Source organism: Mauremys mutica, chromosome 14 (assembly GCF_020497125.1).
Source record: "Mauremys mutica isolate MM-2020 ecotype Southern chromosome 14, ASM2049712v1, whole genome shotgun sequence".
NCBI classification, from domain to species: Eukaryota; Metazoa; Chordata; order Testudines; family Geoemydidae; genus Mauremys; species Mauremys mutica.
Genome location: NC_059085.1, coordinates 5,307,495 through 5,328,724, shown reverse-complemented (window position 1 = coordinate 5,328,724; position 21,230 = coordinate 5,307,495). Strand labels below are relative to the sequence as shown.

At 52.4% G+C, this 21,230-nt stretch overlaps 1 protein-coding gene across 9 annotated transcripts in view; it reads right to left on the bottom strand.

The window, feature by feature from the left end:
- HYDIN (HYDIN axonemal central pair apparatus protein) overlaps positions 1-21,230 on the bottom strand; it is a 399,941-nt gene that overhangs the window by 125,632 nt on the left and 253,079 nt on the right. For all 9 annotated transcript variants that reach the window (XM_044987150.1, XM_044987153.1, XM_044987154.1 and 6 more), the window contains 7 exons: positions 20,998-21,100; positions 15,390-15,509; positions 14,353-14,562; positions 12,109-12,246; positions 5,336-5,513; positions 3,794-3,924; positions 808-941 (listed from right to left, as the gene is read on the bottom strand). In XM_044987150.1, coding sequence (XP_044843085.1) covers positions 808-941; positions 3,794-3,924; positions 5,336-5,513; positions 12,109-12,246; positions 14,353-14,562; positions 15,390-15,509; positions 20,998-21,100 — 1,014 coding nt within the window. The remainder of the gene's footprint in view (positions 1-807; positions 942-3,793; positions 3,925-5,335; positions 5,514-12,108; positions 12,247-14,352; positions 14,563-15,389; positions 15,510-20,997; positions 21,101-21,230) is intronic.

The window sequence follows — 21,230 nt, the reverse complement described above, 5'->3', positions numbered from 1 at the left end:
AGGAAGGCATCACTATTCCGGAGAGCACTGAAGCACACCAATAACCCTCCGCACATGCTTAGGGGCAGGTGAAGTCAAAAGCACAAGCATGTTTCTGAATCAAGGCGTAGCTGACCTGGGGACATGTCTTTGTCTCATTCAAGGAGGGGTAATGAGAAGACTTGTTGGTCTGTGCACCCCTGTGATTCCACCAATAACCAAACTCCTTGGGCTAAGTCTTGTCCAGTTGATATCTGTGTAATTCCCAGTTCCTAAACTCAGCAGTGGAACATTTTCCTGCTGTTATACCCAGTCTGGTCAGCTTGTCATGTGAAGCCTTCTGCTCCATGGCCCATCAGCAGCAATGGTTATTATCCAGTCTGAACTGGTTTGATGGTCTCTGGCTGTTGCCAGTAATGATGCATTAACCTGGCAAAAGGCAATTTGACTTTAACAAATTTGACTGACTCTGCTGGGCTGAGACCTGGAGACAAAACCAGCCCAGCAACATCAGGAAGATGTTTGTAGTCAACAATGGAATTGTTGAATCTTTTGCAAGGAATGCTACACACTCCAACCAGCGAGCGGCAGAAGGACCCCCAGGAGTTGGAATCGGAACCAGTCCTGAGTTCCAAACTCTGGCACTGAGAGGTGCTGAGCACCCGCAGGTCCCAGCAATGTCAGTGGGAACTGAGGACACTCAGCAGCTCGCAGGAGTGTGCAGCATCCCATAGGAACAGGCCCCTGCTGACATGCAAAGCTATTGCCACGTGATTCTGTGGATGCAGGCTCCCTGCACAGGCCAATTGGCAACAGGCCATCACTAACTTGACAAGTTTTCGGCGAGCACGCTGGCTGAGGGTGGAGTCCTCCGTGGGATCAGAGAGAATAGCTTTCTGCTGCTCCAGGGCATGTTCTTGTATGAGCAGCCGCTCCACTTCCATCTGCAGCCAAGTGTCAAACTGGGGAAAGCAAAGAGTAGCTGGTCAGTAGAAGCCCTCTAGAAAGCACGAGCTCTTCCCGGAAGGCAGGCCCCCATTCTCATTGTGTGCAATCTCTGATGGGGTTGGTGGTGTCATCCCTTCCACAAGGCAAACACCTGTCTCACTGCTGAGTCTGGATGTAGCTACCCACCATTTTCCCTACAAGTGCAACAGCGGTGCCGTGCAGTAGCGTAGAAACTTCGTACATCAATGGAAGGGTCGATGTAGGTAATCCCCCTCCTTGAGCAGCAGCAGGTATCATAGAATCATAGAATATCAGGGTTGGAAGGGACCTCAGGAGGTATCTAGTCCAACCCCCTGCTCAAAGCAGGACCAATTCCCAACTAAATCATCCCAGCCAGGGCTTTATCAAGTCTGACCTTAAAAACCTCTAAGGAAGGAAATTCCACCACCTCCCTCGGTAACCCATTCCAGTGCTTCACCACCCTCCTAGTGAAATAGTGTTTCCTAATATCCAACCTAAACCTCCCCCACTGCAACTTGAGACCATTACTCCTTGTTCTGTCATCTGCCATCACTGAGAACAGTCTAGCTCCATCCTTTTTGGAACCCCCTTTCAGGTAGTTGAAAGCAGCTATCAAATGCCCCCTCATTTTTCTCTTCTGCAGACTAAACAATCCCAGTTCCCTCAGCCTCTCCTCATAAGTCATGTGCTCCAGCCCCCTAATCATTTTTGTTGCCCTCCATTGGACTCTTTCCAATTTGTCCACATATTTCTTTTAGTGTGGTAATAAAGGTAATAATTGGAGATATACCAATCTCCTAGAACTGGAAGGGACCTTGAAAGGTCATGGAGTCCAACCCCCTGCCTTCACTAGCAGGACCAATTTTTGCACCAGATCCCTAAGTGGCCTCCTCAAGGATTGAACTCATAACCCTGGGTTTAGCAGGCCAATGCTCAAACCACTGAGCTATCCCTCCCCCCAAAACTGGACAGAGGACTCCAGATGAGGCCTCACCAATGTCGAATAGAGGGGAATGATCACATCCCTCGATCTGCTGGCAATGCCCCTACTTATACAGATCAAAATGCCGTTAGCCTTCTTGGCAACAAGGGCACACTGTTGACTCATATACAGCTTCTCGTCCACTGTAACCCCTAGGTCCTTTTCTGCAGAACTACTTCCTGGCTATTCGGTCCCTAGTCTGTAACAGTGAATGGGATTCTTCCGTCCTAAGAATCTTCCTTCCGTATGTTAACGGAAGAACTCTACCATCAACGTAGCCATGTCTACAGCAGAGGTTAGGTCAGCTTAACTACGGTGTTTGGGGGGGGTGAATTTTTTCACACCCCCGAGTGATGTAGTGAGGCTGATCTAATTTGTAAATGTTGATCTGGCTGTAGTCTACCAGCAAGCCACCTTGCCTGGAGATAGCATAAGACATCAGTCTGGTAAATGACTTGGTTTTCTGTCTGGCTAGTCACAATTAAAAACTGAGTAGCCAGGCAAATATACAGGCCAATTACCAGACAAGCCAGGAAACTTTCAATATTCCAAGCATCTGTCTGTCCCCGATGGAGGACTGGAATGCACTAAATGGTCACCATTAAAGACAAATGCAACAGGCCCCTACAAGGGAGGACCACCCCAATCACTGATACAGGCTGCACTGTAGTAAATCTGCTGGCAGAAGGGTGAACACCTGTCTGTCTAACACAGCTAAGTGTGGGAGTACAGATTTAAGGTGTGATATGATACAATGTAATGCAATTTTATGTAGGGTTTTTCCCACCCAGGGAACTATTTTAAATGCTCTTTGCCATCGCCATGAGTCTATACAGAATATGGACTGCAATGCATTGAAAACAGAAAGATCCAGGAACTAGCATACAATCAAGAATTCAACTGAATTCATTACAGAGATCTGAGGGAATCGAACTACTGACAAGTGGGTATTTGTTATAGTGAAAAATCCCACCCAGAGTTGTTTGTAACTTCACATAAACCGTCAGGGCGAGGATGAGAAAGAGAACAAACCACACATGACAGATGTGAGTCATGTCACTTCATGCATGTCTGATACTACCATGATGAGCATGGTTATAGGAACATACGTAAACAAGACCCTGGAATAGATTCAACTGGAGACTCAAATAGTTCAGTTCTCTACGATCAGGTAAACCGAGAAATACTGGGTCTGAGTAGGACACACAGCCCTCCCCACATCAGCAACCAGCTAAATCACCATTGCAAAACACTGATACCGCACCAAAGGTTTATCAGCGCTTTACCCAGCGGAACGAAGGCCTGCTCCCAGCCTGGAAGAGCCACTGCCTGAGCTCCCTGAGTACAATACACCCACGCTACCATAGATCACCTGTCATACGGTACTTCCTTGCATAAACTTCCACATGCTACACACCAGCAGCAGGCTGAGTGCTGTGCTGCACCAGGCACTTAGAGAACCAGGCACAATGTTTATGCCTTTGTCTCATCCCTCTCTTGGCTGTGCACGTCTTTGGGCTCAGCCCTGCAGTGTTTACTTGCCCAGCTAGTCCTATGGGACTGCTCGGGCCAGTATGGGCTGCAGGGTCAGGCATGTATTATTGAGATTGTTACATTTTCTGAAGAGCGTTATCCAATGCAACTACAGTAGTTACAAACTGTGGGCACGTTCACCGTGGCAGGTGACTTTGGTGGTGGATAACCTACCAGGGATGCAGCTGCAGTGACACAAACTGGATATAGCATCAGTCGCCCCGTGGAGGTGGGGGCATTCAGAATCAGTACAGGACAAAATAAGGGGGCTGCAGAGAGGTGTGGCCAGGGCAGCAGGACGCATTTAAAGGAAACAGCAGCCTCTCTTACCATGGTGCCAGGATGGTCCGTGGATGGCTCTGCAGCCATCGCATCTGGGTGGCCAAGTGCCTCATCTCTCTGAGTCTCTCCTTCCACTCTTTGTTTTGCCTCCTTGAGGATATTCTCATACCTTTCGTTTCCTGTAGGAGAACCAATGGGTGGTCAGGAAATAAGCACAGGTTATAGCCAGATTCTACCCCAGTTACACCCAGGAAACCTCGCTGAACCCTACCATGGCCCTGCACCTCTCAGACCCACTGAGGAAAATGCAGGGACAGTCCATACTTCCTTCCCTACAGATTAGCTCTCTCCTCCTGCAGCTCTGCCATCAGTTCTCTTCTCTCCCAATTAGGTCCAGCGCTTCTGATCTCTGCTCAACCTCTGACTTTCTTCTTAAAACTCCTCCCCTGCTTCTGTCCTCCTCCTTTCCCACCTAGGAACTTGCTGGTTCCTTCATAATCAAAATAGATAGAACTGGCAGGGGCTCCTCCCCTGTCTTCTCCATCCCCTTCCCCTTCTCCATCTTCCCCCTGTCTGACTCTTCGTGTCCCTGGCTCACCTGACAGGGCTTCTCCCCGTACTGATTCCCCCCAGATCCACCTCTCCGACTCCATGTGTTTGCACAACAGTCACTGCCTCTCAGTCTTGCTGTCCTGCCTCCAGCTCAGGCTAAGGATGACCCAGAGTGAGCCCCTCATCTTTCCTCACAGGCTCGCTCCCTTCCTCCATTGTCCTCCCTGTCACTGAAGCAAACTACCTCAATGTCTGATCTGAGTCCGCTCTTCCCCCCACAAACCCCATTCAGGTTATTCCTAAATCCTTTCAGCTTTTTCTCTCCAGCATCGATCAAACCCGGCCTTCCCTATGCAGCCCTGTGGCTAAATCTCTTCTCCATTGCTTGGGATCTTCTCCTGCCTTGACTAACCCCCGTCTCCTCCTCTCTGGCCTCCCACTTCCCTCCCCTCCAGCACATCCCAAATGCTGCTGTGAAAAAGACCTCTCCTCACACTCCATGCAGAGCATGTGCCTTCCTCTCTGAATCCCTCCACCGGTCCCATTCATCTTCCTCCTCAATACAAGTGTCTCACTCTCACTGGGCTGTTCCCCTCCCTGCCCCCATTCCCTCCTACCCCACAACTTCTTGCCCAGCTGGACCCTTTCTGGCCTCTGTTGTATCACCAGGCTCTCTCAACGGTACGGTCTCTGGGGCAGAGACCACATCCTCTCCTGCATTTGCTGCCATGTCAGTGCTCAGTAAATACCACATGCCAATAGCAGCAGTTGAAAGGTTGAAGATTTCGTTAACAAACCCCTGAGCCAAACCACCTGACTAGTGCTAGGATTGAGCTTGATAAGTTTCTCCGATGGAGTTGCCTGCCATAGCAGGGAGAGGACTCCATGACGCAGGAGGTCTCTGCCCAGAACCTACATGTTCTTTGGAAGTTTGTGGGACAGTGCCCTGTGAATGCGAGGCAAAGCAGTACTGGAGAGAGCCTTCAGCGAGTGTCTGGAACGGAGCAGCAGAGGGAGTGGTGGGCAGGGTGTCCCTACCTTTGATGTTTCTGGGCAGATCCAGGCAGATCCTGGGGAAGATTCCCTCTCCTTTCAGGGTGATGCTCTCTGGCTCCAGGTGGGCCACCTGTATCTGGAAGGTCTGTTGGAAGACCTCAGGCACGCCAGGCAGGTAATAGACCTTCAGCACTTGTTCTTTTTTTGATTCAATGTAACCCTGCAGCAGGAGGGAGACAGCCAGGACATGGTACCGGGCAGAGAGTTCACTGAACACATGGGGATGCTGCCAAGAGCTGGGGTGGGGGCAAGAGGTGAGGAAGGGAGGGCATCGAGCTGAAGCAAACAGAACGAGTGAAGTTGCTCTCACTGGATTCAGGCGACGTGTTGCAGCTTCCATACACCCAAAAGCACTCATAAGCTCAAGCCTCTGTGTCAGAATACACCGTGCGGCCTACCCTGTCAGACCAGTACTAATGCAGGACTGGATGTGCCCTGCTGGCTGATTCGGCCCTAGTTGTGGCTTAGAGAGGGGACAGACAATGCCCAACCAGCTCCACAGCCCCACTTTTACCCCACTCCCTTTCAGGCAGCTTGCCCCCAAGAGGGTAACAGCCAACAGGGATCAGGCCCTGTGCCTCCACCCTCATCCACATTGCACAGGGCTGTGAGTGGGGGAAGAGAGGCTGCCTGTGCCCTTCACACTTGGTCACCCAAGTAGGCCCACAGCTAGGTCCTAGGCTTGGGAAAGTCTTTTCTAGGAAAATACTTCATTCCTGCTGGCAAAGGGGAAGTGTTTTCATTCGCCTGCATGGAATCCTGGGTGTGGCAAACCACTGCAGGAGCTGGGCACATCCAGTAGGTTGCTGGGCCAGAATTGTGCAGGGGGCACATTTCAACACAGCAACTTACTGGAGAAGCTCACCCAGGGCAGCGAGAGGAAGGGGGGCTGAGTGGCTAAGTTGCTAGCCTGGACTGGGGGAACCCAGGTTCAATTCCTTTCTCCCTTACTAACTTCCTGTGTGACCTTGTGCCAATCAGTGAAGGTCTGTCTGTCTTCACAGCAGCTGGGAGATATAATTCCCACTTCAGGTAGATGTACCTACATGAGCACCCTTAAAAATAGCAGCGTGGCCCTGGTGGCACAGGCTAGCCACCCACGTATGGAGCCGGGAGTGTTGTATGTGGGTGGCGAGCCCAGGCTGCTGCAGCCATGCTGTTATTTTTAGGTGCTAGTACCTGAATGTGTGCCCAAACTGGGGATTACACTTCCCAGCTGCTATGGAGATGTTCCCTTAGTCTCTCTGTGCTGCAGTTCCCTGCCTCACCAGGGTGCTGTGAGAATAACGACATGACGCTCAGATACTATCGCTATGTAAGTACATGTGACAAAGCGTGGTGTCACCTAGAATGTACTGTCCCTGCCAAACCCCGTTCCCTAACATGGATCTTTTATTGTACCTCCCGCATCCCCCGCTGCACCAGTTAACATCCAGGGCCTGATTGTCACTAACGAGAGGCCCATTTGCACAACCACCGCTGCCTGCACACTTACAGCCTGTGCGTGAGTAAAGCAGGGATGATGCCTGTGCTCTTGACTAGATAAGGGATGGCTGGCAAAGACTCTGGCCATCACTTTAGGAACACAAGGGCCTGAATGTGGGAGGAGGTTTTGCTTGAGTTGTCCCAGAAGGGGAAAATAACTCTGACACCCATAGTGCAGAGTGATGTCCTTGGTTTCTGTAATGGCAATGGGCAGAATTAAGGTCACTGATCTTCACCACCCCATAGCAGCAGACATCACATGATCCACTGCTCCCAACAGCACCGAGGGGGAAGCACCAGGAGAGAAATGAGAGAGGACACATCGGCTCTGGGGCAGGACATTCAATGGACTCAGGGAGCAAAAACGGGGCAACTCTAGAGAAACATGCTGGACTATGCTGAGAGGGAGGCTGACGTGCTTAGGAAAGTGTTAAGTGCCTGAAGGGACGCTGGTGTCTCTCCAGTGGGCTGCATGGTGTGCTTTGTTATTATTTGTATTACAGTAGGGCCAACAGCAATACAGGCACCTGAGATCATAGCCCCATGGAGCAGGTGCTGTACACACAGAATGAGAGACAGTCCCTTCCCCAGAGAGCTTATAGTCCAAATAGACAAGGCAGACAATGTGTGGAAGGGGAAACTGAGGCACAGAGAGGGGACGTGACTAGCCAAGGTCACACAGCAGGTCAGTGGCAGAGCCAAGAGCAGAACCCAGATCTCCTGAGTCCCCAGCCAGTGCCCCATCCCTATAACACACTGCATCCCCGAGAGGTGCATACTTTTTAGACAGCTAAGGGTAGTTTGAGGCCAGGAGGTAGCATTATTGGAGAAATAGGCTAAGGCTTAGATTTGTGAAGGTACACAGGTGTTGCTGCCGTCAGTGTTGCAACAGCTAACTCAATTAGGAGCCTACATTTCATTTTCAAAAGGAATTTAGGCACTTAGGAGCCAAAACCCCATTGACAGTTGATGGGATTTAACGCCTACAGGGGTAAATCGCTTTTGAAAATGAGACTAAGGCTCCTACATCGGTGAGGCGCTGCAACGCTGAGCGCAGCAACCCCGGAGTACCTTTAAAAATCGGAACCCAAAGGACAGATCAGCAGCTGGTGTATAGAGGTTACCTGGACATTTACTTAAACTAAAGGATGGCGAAGGGGGGCATACAAGAGAGTCCACTTCAGAGACCAAGGGAATTTTCTTACCAGCAAAATACAGGAGTCAGTGGGGAAAAGGGAGGAGCAAATGGAAATGAAAAGCTAACTGTGTTTTGTACAGATCCCATCCCTGGAGCACACACAACTGGGGGCCATATTGGATGCAAACACCCTAGGCATGTATGTAATTCTACATGCAGAGGCCCCTGCGCTGCAGGGTCACGAAGCTGGACTCTGTGAGCCAGGACAGCAAAACACAGGCAAGTCCATGGCTCTTCTCTCGCGAATTCCAGTCCCTCTGTTGGGGATGTGTGGGGGTCACCCAGCAGCGCAGTGTGATTGAGGAGAGCCAGTGTGCACTCCAGCATGGGCACCAGGCCCTTCATTAACTCGCTCGGACGTGTCACGGTCACAACAGATCGGCAGTAGCCATTGGACATCGTGTGGTTAGCGCTGACAAGGCAGCACCTCGGCGAGTCCTGCAGAACAGCAGGTAAGAGAAGGTGCTGGCTTCCAGAGGTAGCTCTGAGGAGAGCTGTCCAGCCACAGGGCTGCTAAGTGCTGTAGCCTTTAGAACTCACCTACGGCCAACATCTATGAGAAAACCAGGGGATCTCCCCAATGTGCTCCTCCCTGCCTGGCCCCCAGCACCAACTGCCAGCTTTCCTTGGCTCCCCGTGTGCTAGTCGAGGGGCAGGGAGCGTAAATAGCAGGTGGCAATGCTGCTCTGAGCAGCAGGAAACTTCTGCAGGTTCTCTTGGCTGACACTCTGCAGGGTTGATTGTCAGCCTTCCATGCAGAGTGGCTATTCCCTGGCTCTGGTAGCCCCTCAGGCAGGGTCTGTCAGACAAAGGTACTGGCACCTGTGCAGTAGGGAAGGTGCTGCTTTCCCCTCCGGTGTCACCCCTCTGCCCCATTCCAATGGAATTTCCTCAGCTTTGCTCCCCACAGTGCAGTGTTGGGGGGCAGAATCTTTGTTGAGCAGAGCAATCAGCCAGCACAGCGGAAATCCCGGGGGAACACAAGCTCAGTACGTAGTAAAAAGCCAGCCAGACCAGGTCCTCGGCTGTGTTAGCAGAGGGGCAACAGCCGTTCCAAAGCACTTAGCCCCCATCCAGTCCTGCTTGCTGTTCCTCAGGCAGGAGATCAGAGTCTCAGAGAGGCTGCAGCAGAGGGCATCAGAGACTCATCTATGTGAGGATACCAGGCTTCATGAAGGGGAAATATTAGAGCATTTGGCTTCCTCTCCTTGGGAAAGAGGAGACTTGAAAGGAGCAATAAACCTGAGAGGTACCGTGGTGTTAGTTCAGTGGGTGGCAGTACATGGCTGGTGTAAGGTTTACAGCTCCATGTCTCCAGTGATTTCTTCCTGAAACTGCCGCTCCCAAGGATATAGCAAGTACATTAGTCACACTGCCGAGGGGGACAGAGAGGGGCAGGGCCGCCCAGAGGGGGGGGCAAAGGGGGCAATTTGCCCCGGGCCCCGGGCTCCGCAGAGGCCCCCAAGCGAACAGCTGAGGCTCCCGCCTCCGCCCCTCTCCTGGAGCCCTAGCGCATCAAGCAGCATCCTCAGACAGTGCCGCAGCGTGTCTCCGCCGGGGCCCCTGAGCCCCGCCCCGCTCAGAGCCGCATGGTGAGGGGGTGGGGCTGGGAGCTCCGGGCTGAGCTCAGCTCCCTCTGCTCGGCGTGGAGCTCCCAGCCCCGCTCCCTCCCCACGCGGTTCTGAGCGGGGCGGAGCTCAGGCCCCGCTGGAGACACGCTGCAGCTGTCGGGCGAGGCGCTGAGGCTCCGGGTGAGGAGGGAGCCGGGGGTAAGAGGCTGGGGCCGGGGGGTTTGGCTAAGGGGCAGGGAGTCCTGGGGACAGTCAGGGCACAGGGAGGGGGCAGAGGTTGGGGGAGCGGTCAGGGGGCAGGGAATGGGGGGGTTTGGATTGTGGGTGTTCTGGGGGAGGGGGATAGGGTCAGGGCTGCCCAGAGGGGGCGGGGCAAGAGGGCGCAGGAGCGTCTTCGCTCCTGGTCTTCGCCGGCGGGGGGTCCTTCCGCTCCGGGGCGGAAGGACCCCCCACTGGCGAATTACCACCGAAGCGGGACCCGCCGCCGACGTGCAGCCCGGTCTTCGGCAGTAATTCGGCAGCGGGGGGGCCCTTCCGTTCCGGGACTCGCCGCTGAAGTGCCCCGCAGACCCACGGCGGGGACCCCCCCCACCGCCGAATTACCGCCGAAGACCGGGCTGCACTTCGGCGGCGGGTCCCGCTTCGGCGGTAATTCGGCGGCGGGGGGCTCCCGCCGCGGGTCTGCGGGGCACTTCGGCGGCGGGTCCCGGAACGGAAGGGCCCCCCGCCGCCGAAGACCCCGGGCCCCTGGAATCCTCTGGGCGGCCCTGGAGAGGGGACATCACTGCAACATGAGGGGCAGGCTGTGGCTTTCCCAGAGGCAGTGAGATGGGGCCTAAGAGGCAAGCACTTTACCAGGGCTTCTCCTTGTGTTTGGGGCCGAGCAATCTGCTTAATGGCATCGACTGGTTCCCCCCCTGCATCGGTCCCGCCTTGTGGGCAGGTGAACAGGAGAGAGAGACTGGCTCCAACTCCTCCTGGCCCCCTCTTGCCTTATTCTTTAATGGTTAATAATTGTATTGGTTGCCAAGGGATACTAATGTAACGAGCTGGAGGAACCGGGGTCTAGTCTAGTCTAGTCTAGCTACTGCTAAGGAAAAGAAAAGGCTAAGCTCTATGGGCTACACCCCCTACCATCCTGCTGCTCTGCTGGGGGCCTGTTGCAGAGTTATGGGAGCAGGGGAAGCCCTTCCAGCCCCCAGCCCAGCCCATCCAGCAGCACAAGGACCAGCAGGACCTCAGGCAGTACTTTGCGCTAAGGAGAATAACACAAGCTGCAGGCAAAGCCCATCAAAGCAGAGAACACAAGCAAGTGCAGAGGCACGCAGGTCTGTGTCTAGTGGAGGTGACTCAGAGGTCTGCTGAGCAGGGCCGGTGCAAGGAAGTTTCGCGCCCTAGGCGAAACTTCCACCTTGCGCCTCCCGCCCAGCCCTGAGGCGCCCCCCCATGGCAGCTCCCCCCCAGTCCTGAGGCCCCGCACCCCCGCAGCAGCTCCCCACCCCCCTGGCCCAGGGAGAAATGCAGTACCTCCCCACCCCAGCTCACCTCTGCTCCGCCTCCTCCCCGAGCATGCCGCCCCCGCTCTAATTCTCCTCCCCTCCCAGGCTTGCGGCGCCAAACAGCTAATTGGCGCTGCAAGCCTGGGAGGCGGGAGAAGTGGAGCAGCGACTGCGTGCTCAGGGAGGAACTGCCGTAAAAAAAATTGGGGGCACTGCTTTTTGGCACCCCCAAATCTTGGCGCCCTAGGCAACCGCCTAGTTCGCCTTAATGGTAGCACCGACCCTGCTGCTGAGAAAGCAGGAGTGTGAGAGAAAGAGAAACTGAGCAACAGAGACACACTGGGCTTTCCTCACTCCTGAGATCTTCTCTGAGCCCATAAAAACAGCAAGGACTGTTCCTAAACGAAATGTGCCAGTACAAGTATACTCCAGAGCACTTGAAAGAGACACGCTGGCCCGCTCGTGCTGAAGGAGTGGGTGGATAAGCTGGTGGCTGTGATTGGGCAGGTGGGGAAGGAGTATATCTTGCTGGGTTACAGACCAGGATCTGAGATTGGCTGGACTGGGCTGGGCAATGTGACCCAGGTTCTGCTGGGAAGAAAAAAGAATCTGTGCAATCCAGTTTCATCGTCAGCACAAACCCAAAGCTCCCAGCAGCCAGGGCTCAAAGCGTGGCCAAAGCACTTGAGCTGCCTGCAGCTGGTCGTTTGATGGGGGAGCCTCCTGCCACTCAGAATATATTAAGGGAGTCTATTAAGGAGCACGTCCATTTGACCTTCACTAGCTCCCAGCAGCTAAAACCTTCCATCATCTCCCCTGCTGGATTTACATCCTCATCCTCTGGCAACACAGCTAGACAATCGCCCTTGCCGTGCCAAGGAGGGGGCTTCCCTTAGGAATGGTGATCAGCCCAGTCACCAGCACTTGTGGGGCCTCTGGCGGGCAGTGCCAGGATTTTAACTCTAGCCCCTCAGGGCTCCATCCATCTGTCACAGAACTCACAGTGGCAGGCAGGATCAGTGGCACTCCTGGCAGAGGGTTGTCGGCGGAGGCCTGGCTCGTGTTCAGTACCATGTACCCAAATCCAACCTTCCCGCTATTGCATAGCGTGATTTCAGCTTCAATGACTTGGTCAAATAGCTGAGGGGAAACGAGAGGAACAGGAGTGTCAATACCGAGGCTTTTTTTCAGATTTGCTTCCCACATACGTGTAACACGCAGATAAGGGGATATTCATTGAAAGTGAGAGACTGGCCCAAAGGAAACAGTCTTCCAGCCAGTGCACAGCTAGGCTGTGGAACTCTTTACCACAACATGTCGCTGTGGTCACTAGCTCAGCAGGAATCCAGAACGGACTGGATATTCTGTAAGAACATGCAGACTTACGAGAGAAAGGATTTAAATAGAATCAGGAAGCAAAGAGGAGTTTTGGAGGGGATGTAAATCCTCCTGGCTTCAGGGCGTAAATTAGCCTCTAATTGATGGGGGTATTTCCTGGGGGAAGTTTGTCCCATAACTACCTGCTTCAGGGTCCTGCACCTTCCTCTGAGGCCTCTGAGCCAACATCAGAGACAGGACACTGGACTGGGTGGCCCTGGGGTCTAATCCAGCCTGGCAATTTCTATCTGGTAAGCAGGAGAAGCTGTGAACGAGCACAGAAATACCTGGGAGATCCCCCTCAGCTCCAGAAAGCATGAACATTTCCTATTCCTTGCTGCCATTTTCCAAATGTGCCTCTTATGGGAAAGATAAGATAGGTGAGATGATATCTGTTATTGGACCAACTTCTGTCGAAAGCTTATCCCTTCCACCAACAGCAGTTAATCCAATAAAAGATTGATTCACCCACCTTTGTCTGTCTCATAACTGGAGACCAACACGGCTACAACACTTCAAGCCATTTATTTTGAAAGACAGTCCTGTATTTCGGACTCCCTGGGTCAAACCGATCCCTGGGGTAATTCCCCTGAAGTCAAAGGAGATAGATTGGGGCAGATTTGTCCCATTCCAGTGATAGCATAATCCAATGTATGTGATGTTAGCTGACATTATTATTTTAATAATGAATGAACGTATCATTCATCCTCAGAGAAAGAATTTTTTAAAATACTGGATTCTGTCCAACACTGCTTGGATGAGCCTGGAGGATGTATACAGGAAAATGCTCCTATGCCCAAGTATTTTTGGAACCTGCAGTGGTAGGAAAAGGAATACAATAGGCACATTAACATCTAAAGAGATTTCTATAATAATCTCTTTGGTCTTTTTTAGTTGGTTTAAGTGAAACAGTGGTTCTTTGAGTTTTGATTCTGATATCTCAGTCTCACACCATTTGGTTTACAATTACTGGGTTCTAGTTAAATACACTATTAATGGTGAAAAGGCAACACAGAAAACTGAATGACTGGTTAAAGGAAAGGAGCTCAATTCATCTGTGGTGCTTTAATACATAGATGAAACTGCCCCACTGCCTTTCATTTGTTTTCAGGCATTTGCAGAAGTAGAGGCAAAGATCAAACCAAATGTTACTAATTACTAAGTGTTCTCCTACAGACTCTGAAGGCATGTCATGTGTCTCCAAACTCCCCCTCCTCTGTCTTTCTCTACATGGTCAAGGAGGCTGGTCTCTAAGTAACGGAAAACCTCAGATTTCTCATTTCTCGCTGTCACTGGGGCTGCCACGTTTTCTAATGAACAGCTCCCTCCATTGGCAGGATGAATCTGAAACCTAACACAGATCCTTCAAGGGTTTATTTTTCCTTCATTAATGTGCAGATTCATTAAAATCCCCCTACAACATAGTACATTCGTGCTGTTTCCTACTGTACCAGCAAAGGAATACCATGCACAGGACTGATCATGGCATGAAACTGATTGACCTTTACTAGTGCGGCTGGAGTTAATCGATAGAATCATTTTTCCTACAAGCAACAGCAATCTTACTTCTACTGCTTCCCTTCTACTAAGCCCAAGAACAGTAGACACCAAAAGATGCAGGGCTTCATGATGGACAAAGACTGAAGAGGTTATGCTGCCCTCAAGAAAGAGATTGTTGGGATACAGGTGTATATTATGCAGAGGAGGTTCTGCTGACAGCGAGAGAGGGGCTGTGAGGGCCGTAGAACGGTATCCAGAGATAGGGGCACCCTGTCAGAACGGGACATATGACAGCACGGGATGATGGCACATCCAGCCAGTTGAATGGAAGTTGGTGGCTCTGAAACTCAGGCCTCTCCTGTGTTTTACCTGCAGCCCATAGTCAATCTCCTTTATGTCAAAGGCGTAACTGATGAGTGAAGCCTCTCCGCTCAGCATGATCTCATAGGTAGGGCCTCCCTCGACTTTGCACAGTGCCTTGGCCCGGGCAGTGATGTCGGCATGGCCATAAAAGGTGAACGAGACCTGCTGACTCTCGTTGGGCTGCAGCATTCCATATAGGGGCAAGATGTCAAACACCTGGTGGAGGGGGATAGGGGGGAGAGGGCGGAGCAAGGCAGACACGACACAGTTAAACATTTCAAAGTGCAGAAATCAATGGATAGCAACTTCAGAAGGGCTTCATCCTTCATCCTGTCAAATGCCCTGGCATTCTACTCTGACAGCAGCTGTTTGGAGCACGGCACAGACGATACTAGCTCCTCCAGTGGGGCAGGCACAAATGGAATGTTTCTAACCTCCGGCTTACAACCTCCCTGATCTAAACTGAAGGGGCATAGGGGATACGTAGTCTCCATGGTCATAAGGCAGCATTAGTGCGGCCTTGGAGACCTATGGGTGGCAGGATGTTCCTCTTCACTGGAATTCCCAGCCCTTGAAGGGCCTTCAGACAAAGTAAGAGTCAGCAGAGCCCAATGCAAGACACAGTGACTCAGTTTGGCTTACTCCTAACACGCTATTCTCCATTCCAGAGCTAAGGAAATAGGCACTGCCAGAATTGTTATTATTAACCAATTAATTAGTGAAGGGATGAGTATTGAAGTCTTTACACTCTATACAGGCAAAGCTTTTACTGAAATCAGTGAAAGTGAAGTCAATGGGAGTTTTCCCTCAGAAAGGTGTTACTGCTCTTCAGAAGAAAGGTTCTAAAAGATACATAGACTTTAAGGTCCATGAGACTTAGAACCAGTTAACACATGTTGCAATGATGGCAGCATCGTACAGTGTGTGGTATAGGGCATTTTGTGGGGCTGCTACAGGAGTGTCCCTGGGAAGGATCCTTAGAAGTGAGGCAAAAGACAAGGGAGTGATAGAACAGTCTTATATCCAGTGAATCTCCTGCTTACTTCTTCCACCCCTGTTGCAAGAAGGTCTTCTGACTCCACAAACCACAATGATTCCTTGAGCTCCACCGGGCTCTGAGTCCGAGAAATGCCTTCCACTTCATCAGCACCCACCATTAGCATCTAGGAAACAAGCAGCACAAGCTAGGATAGTGGTTCTCAACCAGGTGTACGTGTACCCAGAGCTCTTCCAGGGGGTACATCAACTCATCTAGAGATTTGTCTAGATTTACAACAGGCTACATAAAAAGCACTGGTGAAGTCAGTACAAACTAAAATGTCATACAATGACTTGTATATACTATACACTATATACTATACACTGAACTGTATGGGTCACCTGTGCAACCACAGCAATTGATTTATTTTATATTTTATAATTATATGGTGTGGCAAATTGCTGGCACTATTATGATGGGTCTCGCACTTTCTCTTCTTGGGGGGGTGGGGTTCAAGGCGCCATTTCTTGCCCCTGAATTGGAATATTAATTGCCCCACTAGTGTCCTAGAGGAGGGGAGTGGAGAGGGAGGGACCTGGGCCCGCCCTCTACTCCAGGTCCCAGCCCAGGGGCCCTGAGGATAGTGGTAAACCACTTGAACTGACGGTTCCTTCCCCTGGACTACTTCCCTCTCCTGCCCTTCAGCTTGTGGGGGGCTTCCTGCCCTCTCTCTGCACAAGCCAGGTGCCCCTTACCTAGGGTCTTGGATTTCTTAGCCCACCGCAGCACTTCTCCAAACTTTCCTCTGCTTCCCTTCAAACTGTTCTCTGCTCCAACACCAATCTTCTCTGCTCCAACTCCTCCCAACTGTTCTCTGCTCCAACACCAATCCTTTCTGCTCCAACTCCTCCCAGGTGTTCTCTGCTCCAACACCAATCCTTTCTGCTCCAACTCCTCCCAGCTGTTCTCTGCTCCAACACCAATCCTTTCTGCTCCAACTCCTCCCAAGTGTTCTCTGCTCCAACTCCTCCCAACTATTCTCTGCTCCAACACCAATCCTTTCTGCTCCAACTCCCACACTGTCTGATTGAAGTAGGGGTTTTTATCATGTGACTGACTGCAGGTGCTCTAATTGGCTTCAGGTGCTCTAATTGGCGTCAGGTGCTCTAGTTAATCTATAGCAAACTTTCTTCCCCTTACAGGGAATAAGGCTCCCTTCTAACCCTCTCCTGCTGCCCTCTGGCCATGCTGTATCACAATGGTCAACAGGGCCGGCTCCAGGCACCAGTGCAGCAAGCAAGTGCTTGGGGCAGCCAACAGAGAGGGGCGGTACGTCCGGCTCTTCGGTGGCAATTCAGTGGCAGGTCCCTCAGTCCCTCTCGGAGGGAAGGACCTGCCGCCAAAGAATGAAGCGGTGGTGGTAGAGCTGCTGCCGATTGTGGCTTTTTTTTTTTTGCGCCGCTTGGGGCAGCAAAAACGCTGGAGCCGGCCCCGATGGTCAAAATGAGAAAGTCAGCAACTTGTCAGTAATAGTGTGCTGTTACGCGTTTGTATTTTTATGCCTGATTTTGTGAGCAAGTCATTTTTAAGTGAGGTGAAACTGGGGGTACAGTTGTCTGGAAAGGTTGAGAGTCACTGAGCTAGGGAAATCAAACTGCCACTCCCAATCTTGAGCCCATCCCTTCCTTTTCACAATGAACACTGCAGCCATTTTGCTCCTGGCTGGGTCTGTCTCTGAACATAGCACGCCTGCTGCATACATTATTGTATTGCACATACATAGGGACATCTCATCAAAAGGCAAAGGCCCAGACCCAGGTTCAGAAAAGTGTCTGCACACAACAGATGTGCAAATGAAGTGTAGCAGGGTGGACCCCTGCTCCGGCTCTGAAGGGGTTAAAAACAGCCCTGGGAAGGGGCTGTGGCAGGAGAAAGCAGCCTTTAGGCTGGGCTGATTGGGGAAGTGGCTGCAGCTGGGGCCACGCCCCAAACTGAACAGGGCCTTATAAGAAGGCCAGGGAAGCCAGAAGCCCAGACAGTCTCTCTCTGCCTTCAGAGAGAGAAGGGCCTGGCTGCAAGGAGCTAGAGACTGAATACCTGAGTGAAGCAGGGCTGGGGAGAGGCTGAGGAGCTGGGGAGCTCCAGCCTGGAAAGCCCCAGGCTGCGGCCTAGTATTGGGCTAATAGGTACTGGGGGTTGCAGAGGGCAGCCCAGGGGTAGGCCAAGGCAGCAGGTCCAAACCCCTTTGCCTGTGATGAGTGGCTGATACTGCAGTCTGCCCCAGGATGTGGGGCTAGACAATGACTGACAGTAGCCATATACTGAGGCAAGGTAGGGATAGAGGGTGGGGGTTCCCTGAGAAGGGGAAGCCCTGAGAGAAAAGGGGTTACTGCCAGGGGGCAGCACCCCCATGTAAAAGGGCACCGGGTCCAGGGAGGGACACGGGGGGCCAGAGGACAGGCGGATCACCGGCCTGTAGAGGGCGCTCCAGTGCTGGAACAGAGCTAATTCCCAGAGTCACCAGCAGGAGGCGCCGCAGGGGTGAGTCCAACCCGTCTACACGTGGTGGAGAATGCGGGCATAGCGGTCCGCTCCTGATACAAGGGGCCAGGGCAAGGACTGAGGACTATTGCCTGGAGCAGAGACTTGAGAGACTAGGCAGTTTGTGCCACATTGAAGGACTGAGAGATAAAATGGTGGAGAAGACGAGAGACTATTATTGGAGAGCCTGTGTGGCCCGGCTCGCCGAGCAGCAGGCAGGGCTGCTTCAGCTGCTGCGGGGGCGGGCACATGGACCTCAACGGGGGCCAGGCACCTTGGGCTGGAGGCCAGGGCCAGGGCCTAAAGACTGTTTTGCCTGCGGGCAACGGGGACACTGGAGAAGGGAGTGCCCCTACTGGGTTGGTGCAGAGAGGCCTCACCCAGACAAGGCTCCCCCTGTGAGAGTAACAGGGGGGCCCCCAACTTGGGCTTGTGGGGAGCAGGGACACCTGAAGAGAGTGTGCCCTCATAGAGCTCCCAAGGTCCGGGCCAGCCCAGAAGAAAGGGCTAGGGCCCACACAACCAGGACTGGGGCCGTGGCAGGGGGGAAGGCGCCAAGAGTGCTTCCACTGCCACACCAAGGGCCACATAAAGAGGCATTGCCCCCTGAGGCAGAGAGGGGGAGTGCCTGAAACTAAGGCTCGGTCTGGGACTAGCGGCCAGGAAGGGGTAGTCCAGACTGAGGCCCCTAGAGAGAAAGGGGCTGGGGCAGAGAGGCCCCACCTTAATCAGGGAACCCACACAAGGGCCGGGAGGGCTGATGTGGGGACCCAAACGGAAGTGGGGACCCACGTAGGACTAGGGAGGTCTACGGTGGGGACCCAGACAATGGAGGAAGGAGGCAGGTTGCTCCAAGCGCTGGAGAGCCTGTGAGCAGAAAGGGATTCTCTGCGGGCCCAGCTGAGGAGAAAGCTGGGCCGGTAGAGCACCCCGCCCCCCGGTGGAGGGGTTCTTGAGGTGGGGGGTGTGTAGCAGGGTGGACCCCTGCTCCGGCCCTGAAGGGGTTAAAAACAGCCCTGGGAAGGGGCTGTGGCGGGAGAAAGCAGCCTTTAGGCTGGGCTGATTGGGGAAGTGGCTGCAGCTGGGGCCACGCCCCAAACTGAACAGGGCCTTATAAGAAGGCCAGGGAAGCCAGAAGCCCAGACAGTCTCTCTCTGCCTTCAGAGAGAGAAGGGCCTGGCTGCAAGGAGCTAGAGACTGAATACCTGAGTGGAGCAGGGCTGGGGAAAGGCTGAGGAGCCGGGGAGCTCCAGCCTGGAAAGCCCCAGGCTGCGGCCTAGTATTGGGCTAACAGGTACTGGGGGTTGCAGAGGGCAGCCCAGGGGTAGGCCAAGGCAGCAGGTCCAAACCCTCCTTGCCAGTGATGAGTAGGCTGATACTGCAGTCTGCCCCAGAGTGTGGGGCTAGACAATGACTGACAGTAGCCATATACTGAGGCAAGGTGGGGATAGAGGGTGGGGGTTCCCTAAGGAGGGGAGACCCTAAGAGAAAGGGGTTACTGCCAGGGGGCAGCACCCCATGTGAAAGGGCACCGGGTCCAGGGAGGGACACGGGGGACCAGAAGACAGGCGGATCACCGGCCAGCAGAGGGCGCTCCAGCGCTGGACAGAGCTAATTCCCGGAGTCACCAGCAGGAAGCGCCGCAGGGGTGAGTCCGGCCCGTCTACATGAAGCAAGAGGTGTAGTTAGGTCCATACTTAGCTACTAATATATGCATTTACCTGGTTCACCTGTGCAACTGTAACCCACACACCTCCTGGGTGTGGTGTTCTGTCCCATCTAGTGGCACCGAGACCACTTAGCGAGAGAGAATTAAATGAGTCTGCTCTACAGCCTTAGCTAACAGCCTGCTGGCTTTCAGCTCGTGTACCAAGCTCCAGAGGTCCCAAGTTCAATCCTGCCTGCCGCTGACAGGGGTCTGTCGGCGTTATGCAACAAAGCAGACAATGCTGAATACACTACAGGCCTGTATATGAAAATGCGGCTCACAATGTATTTATGGTCACTGAGCACCATTTTTCCCAGTCAAGAGAAAATTTCCAGAGTGAATACTCCGTTATGATAGTTAAATTCTTATCAGTGACCACCTGGCAACCCTTAACTAGAACATACTGCAAACTTAACTTTACCACCTCTTGAATTCTGTGTGCTTCACAACGTCATAATGATAATACCCAGCTCTTTGCCACTATTTTTCATCATTCTACCTCAAAACAAAGGAAGTCAGTAGCACTACCCCCATTTTACAGGTGGGGAAACTGACGCACAAGAGGGGAAATGACTTGCTCAAAGTCACCCAGCAGGCCACTGGCACAGCTAGGAATAGAACCCAGGTCTCCTGAGTCCTGTGATCTACCCACTAGGAAATACTGCCTTCCTTTCATGTTAATGTTCCATTAACATCTTTTTAGTGGGATACAGAACTAGGAGGCAATTCTGATAAACATTAACGTCAATGTCTAAAGAACCAAGGCTAAAGGTCAGAGAACTGAAGAGAATTTTCAAAGTCATGCATAAGAATTTAGCAAATGACAGACTTTGTGACTCTCTCTCCAAAGCATCATTTCACACAAGTACCTGTTGACTTTCCTTGTCACCGTCCCCCATGGATTAAGAGATACAGGAAGAAGGTAGCAACTCCATCAGCAGGCAGTTCTAGCTGGGTTTGAGCAGGTGTGGGGTGTTTGTAGGTCAGTCCTCAGTGCAGATTGCATTAGAAAAGACTAGGAAGTTAGAAGCTACTTGTGTAAATTAGGGAGAGAGTCAGTAACTGCTTTTGAAGTTAGCATGTAAATGCAGGCCGAGCCTAGTGCTGGGTGAGAATTAGCTCAGTGGAGAAGACGGGTGTGATTTTTCAAAGTGCTTAGTGTCAGCCTAATTTAGCTCCCGTTAAAGTTAATGGGGGTTTTACTGCCAGAGACCTCCGTGAACAGCAGAGTTAGAGCGATGCAGTGTGTGTTTGCAAATCCCACCCGAGATGTATGACCTACCAAGTTAGACAACTGCCAGCAATTTGGAAGGTTTAAAGGTAGGGAAGGGGACTAGTATGATTCTGCTGGAGTGAGCAGGTCAAGCAGGTGAATGACTCGGACTTCATGGGATCCAGGCAATAGGGCTAGAGGAATTGCTACCTTTATTTCTGAGGAATCATTTCTGTCCAGCGGCTCTTTGCATTGGGTCTCCTCTTCACTCATCCCATTGGCATGTTTCTCCACATCCATCTCTCTGGAGTTTCTGGTGAAACATTCGGAGAGAAAAGGAATAAGTCACCAGAGCTTTGCAATTTTGCCACGTATCCAATAGATGTTTATCTCCTGCAGCCCACACTAGTGAGAAATCTAACTGGGAAGAGCACAAGTCCCAC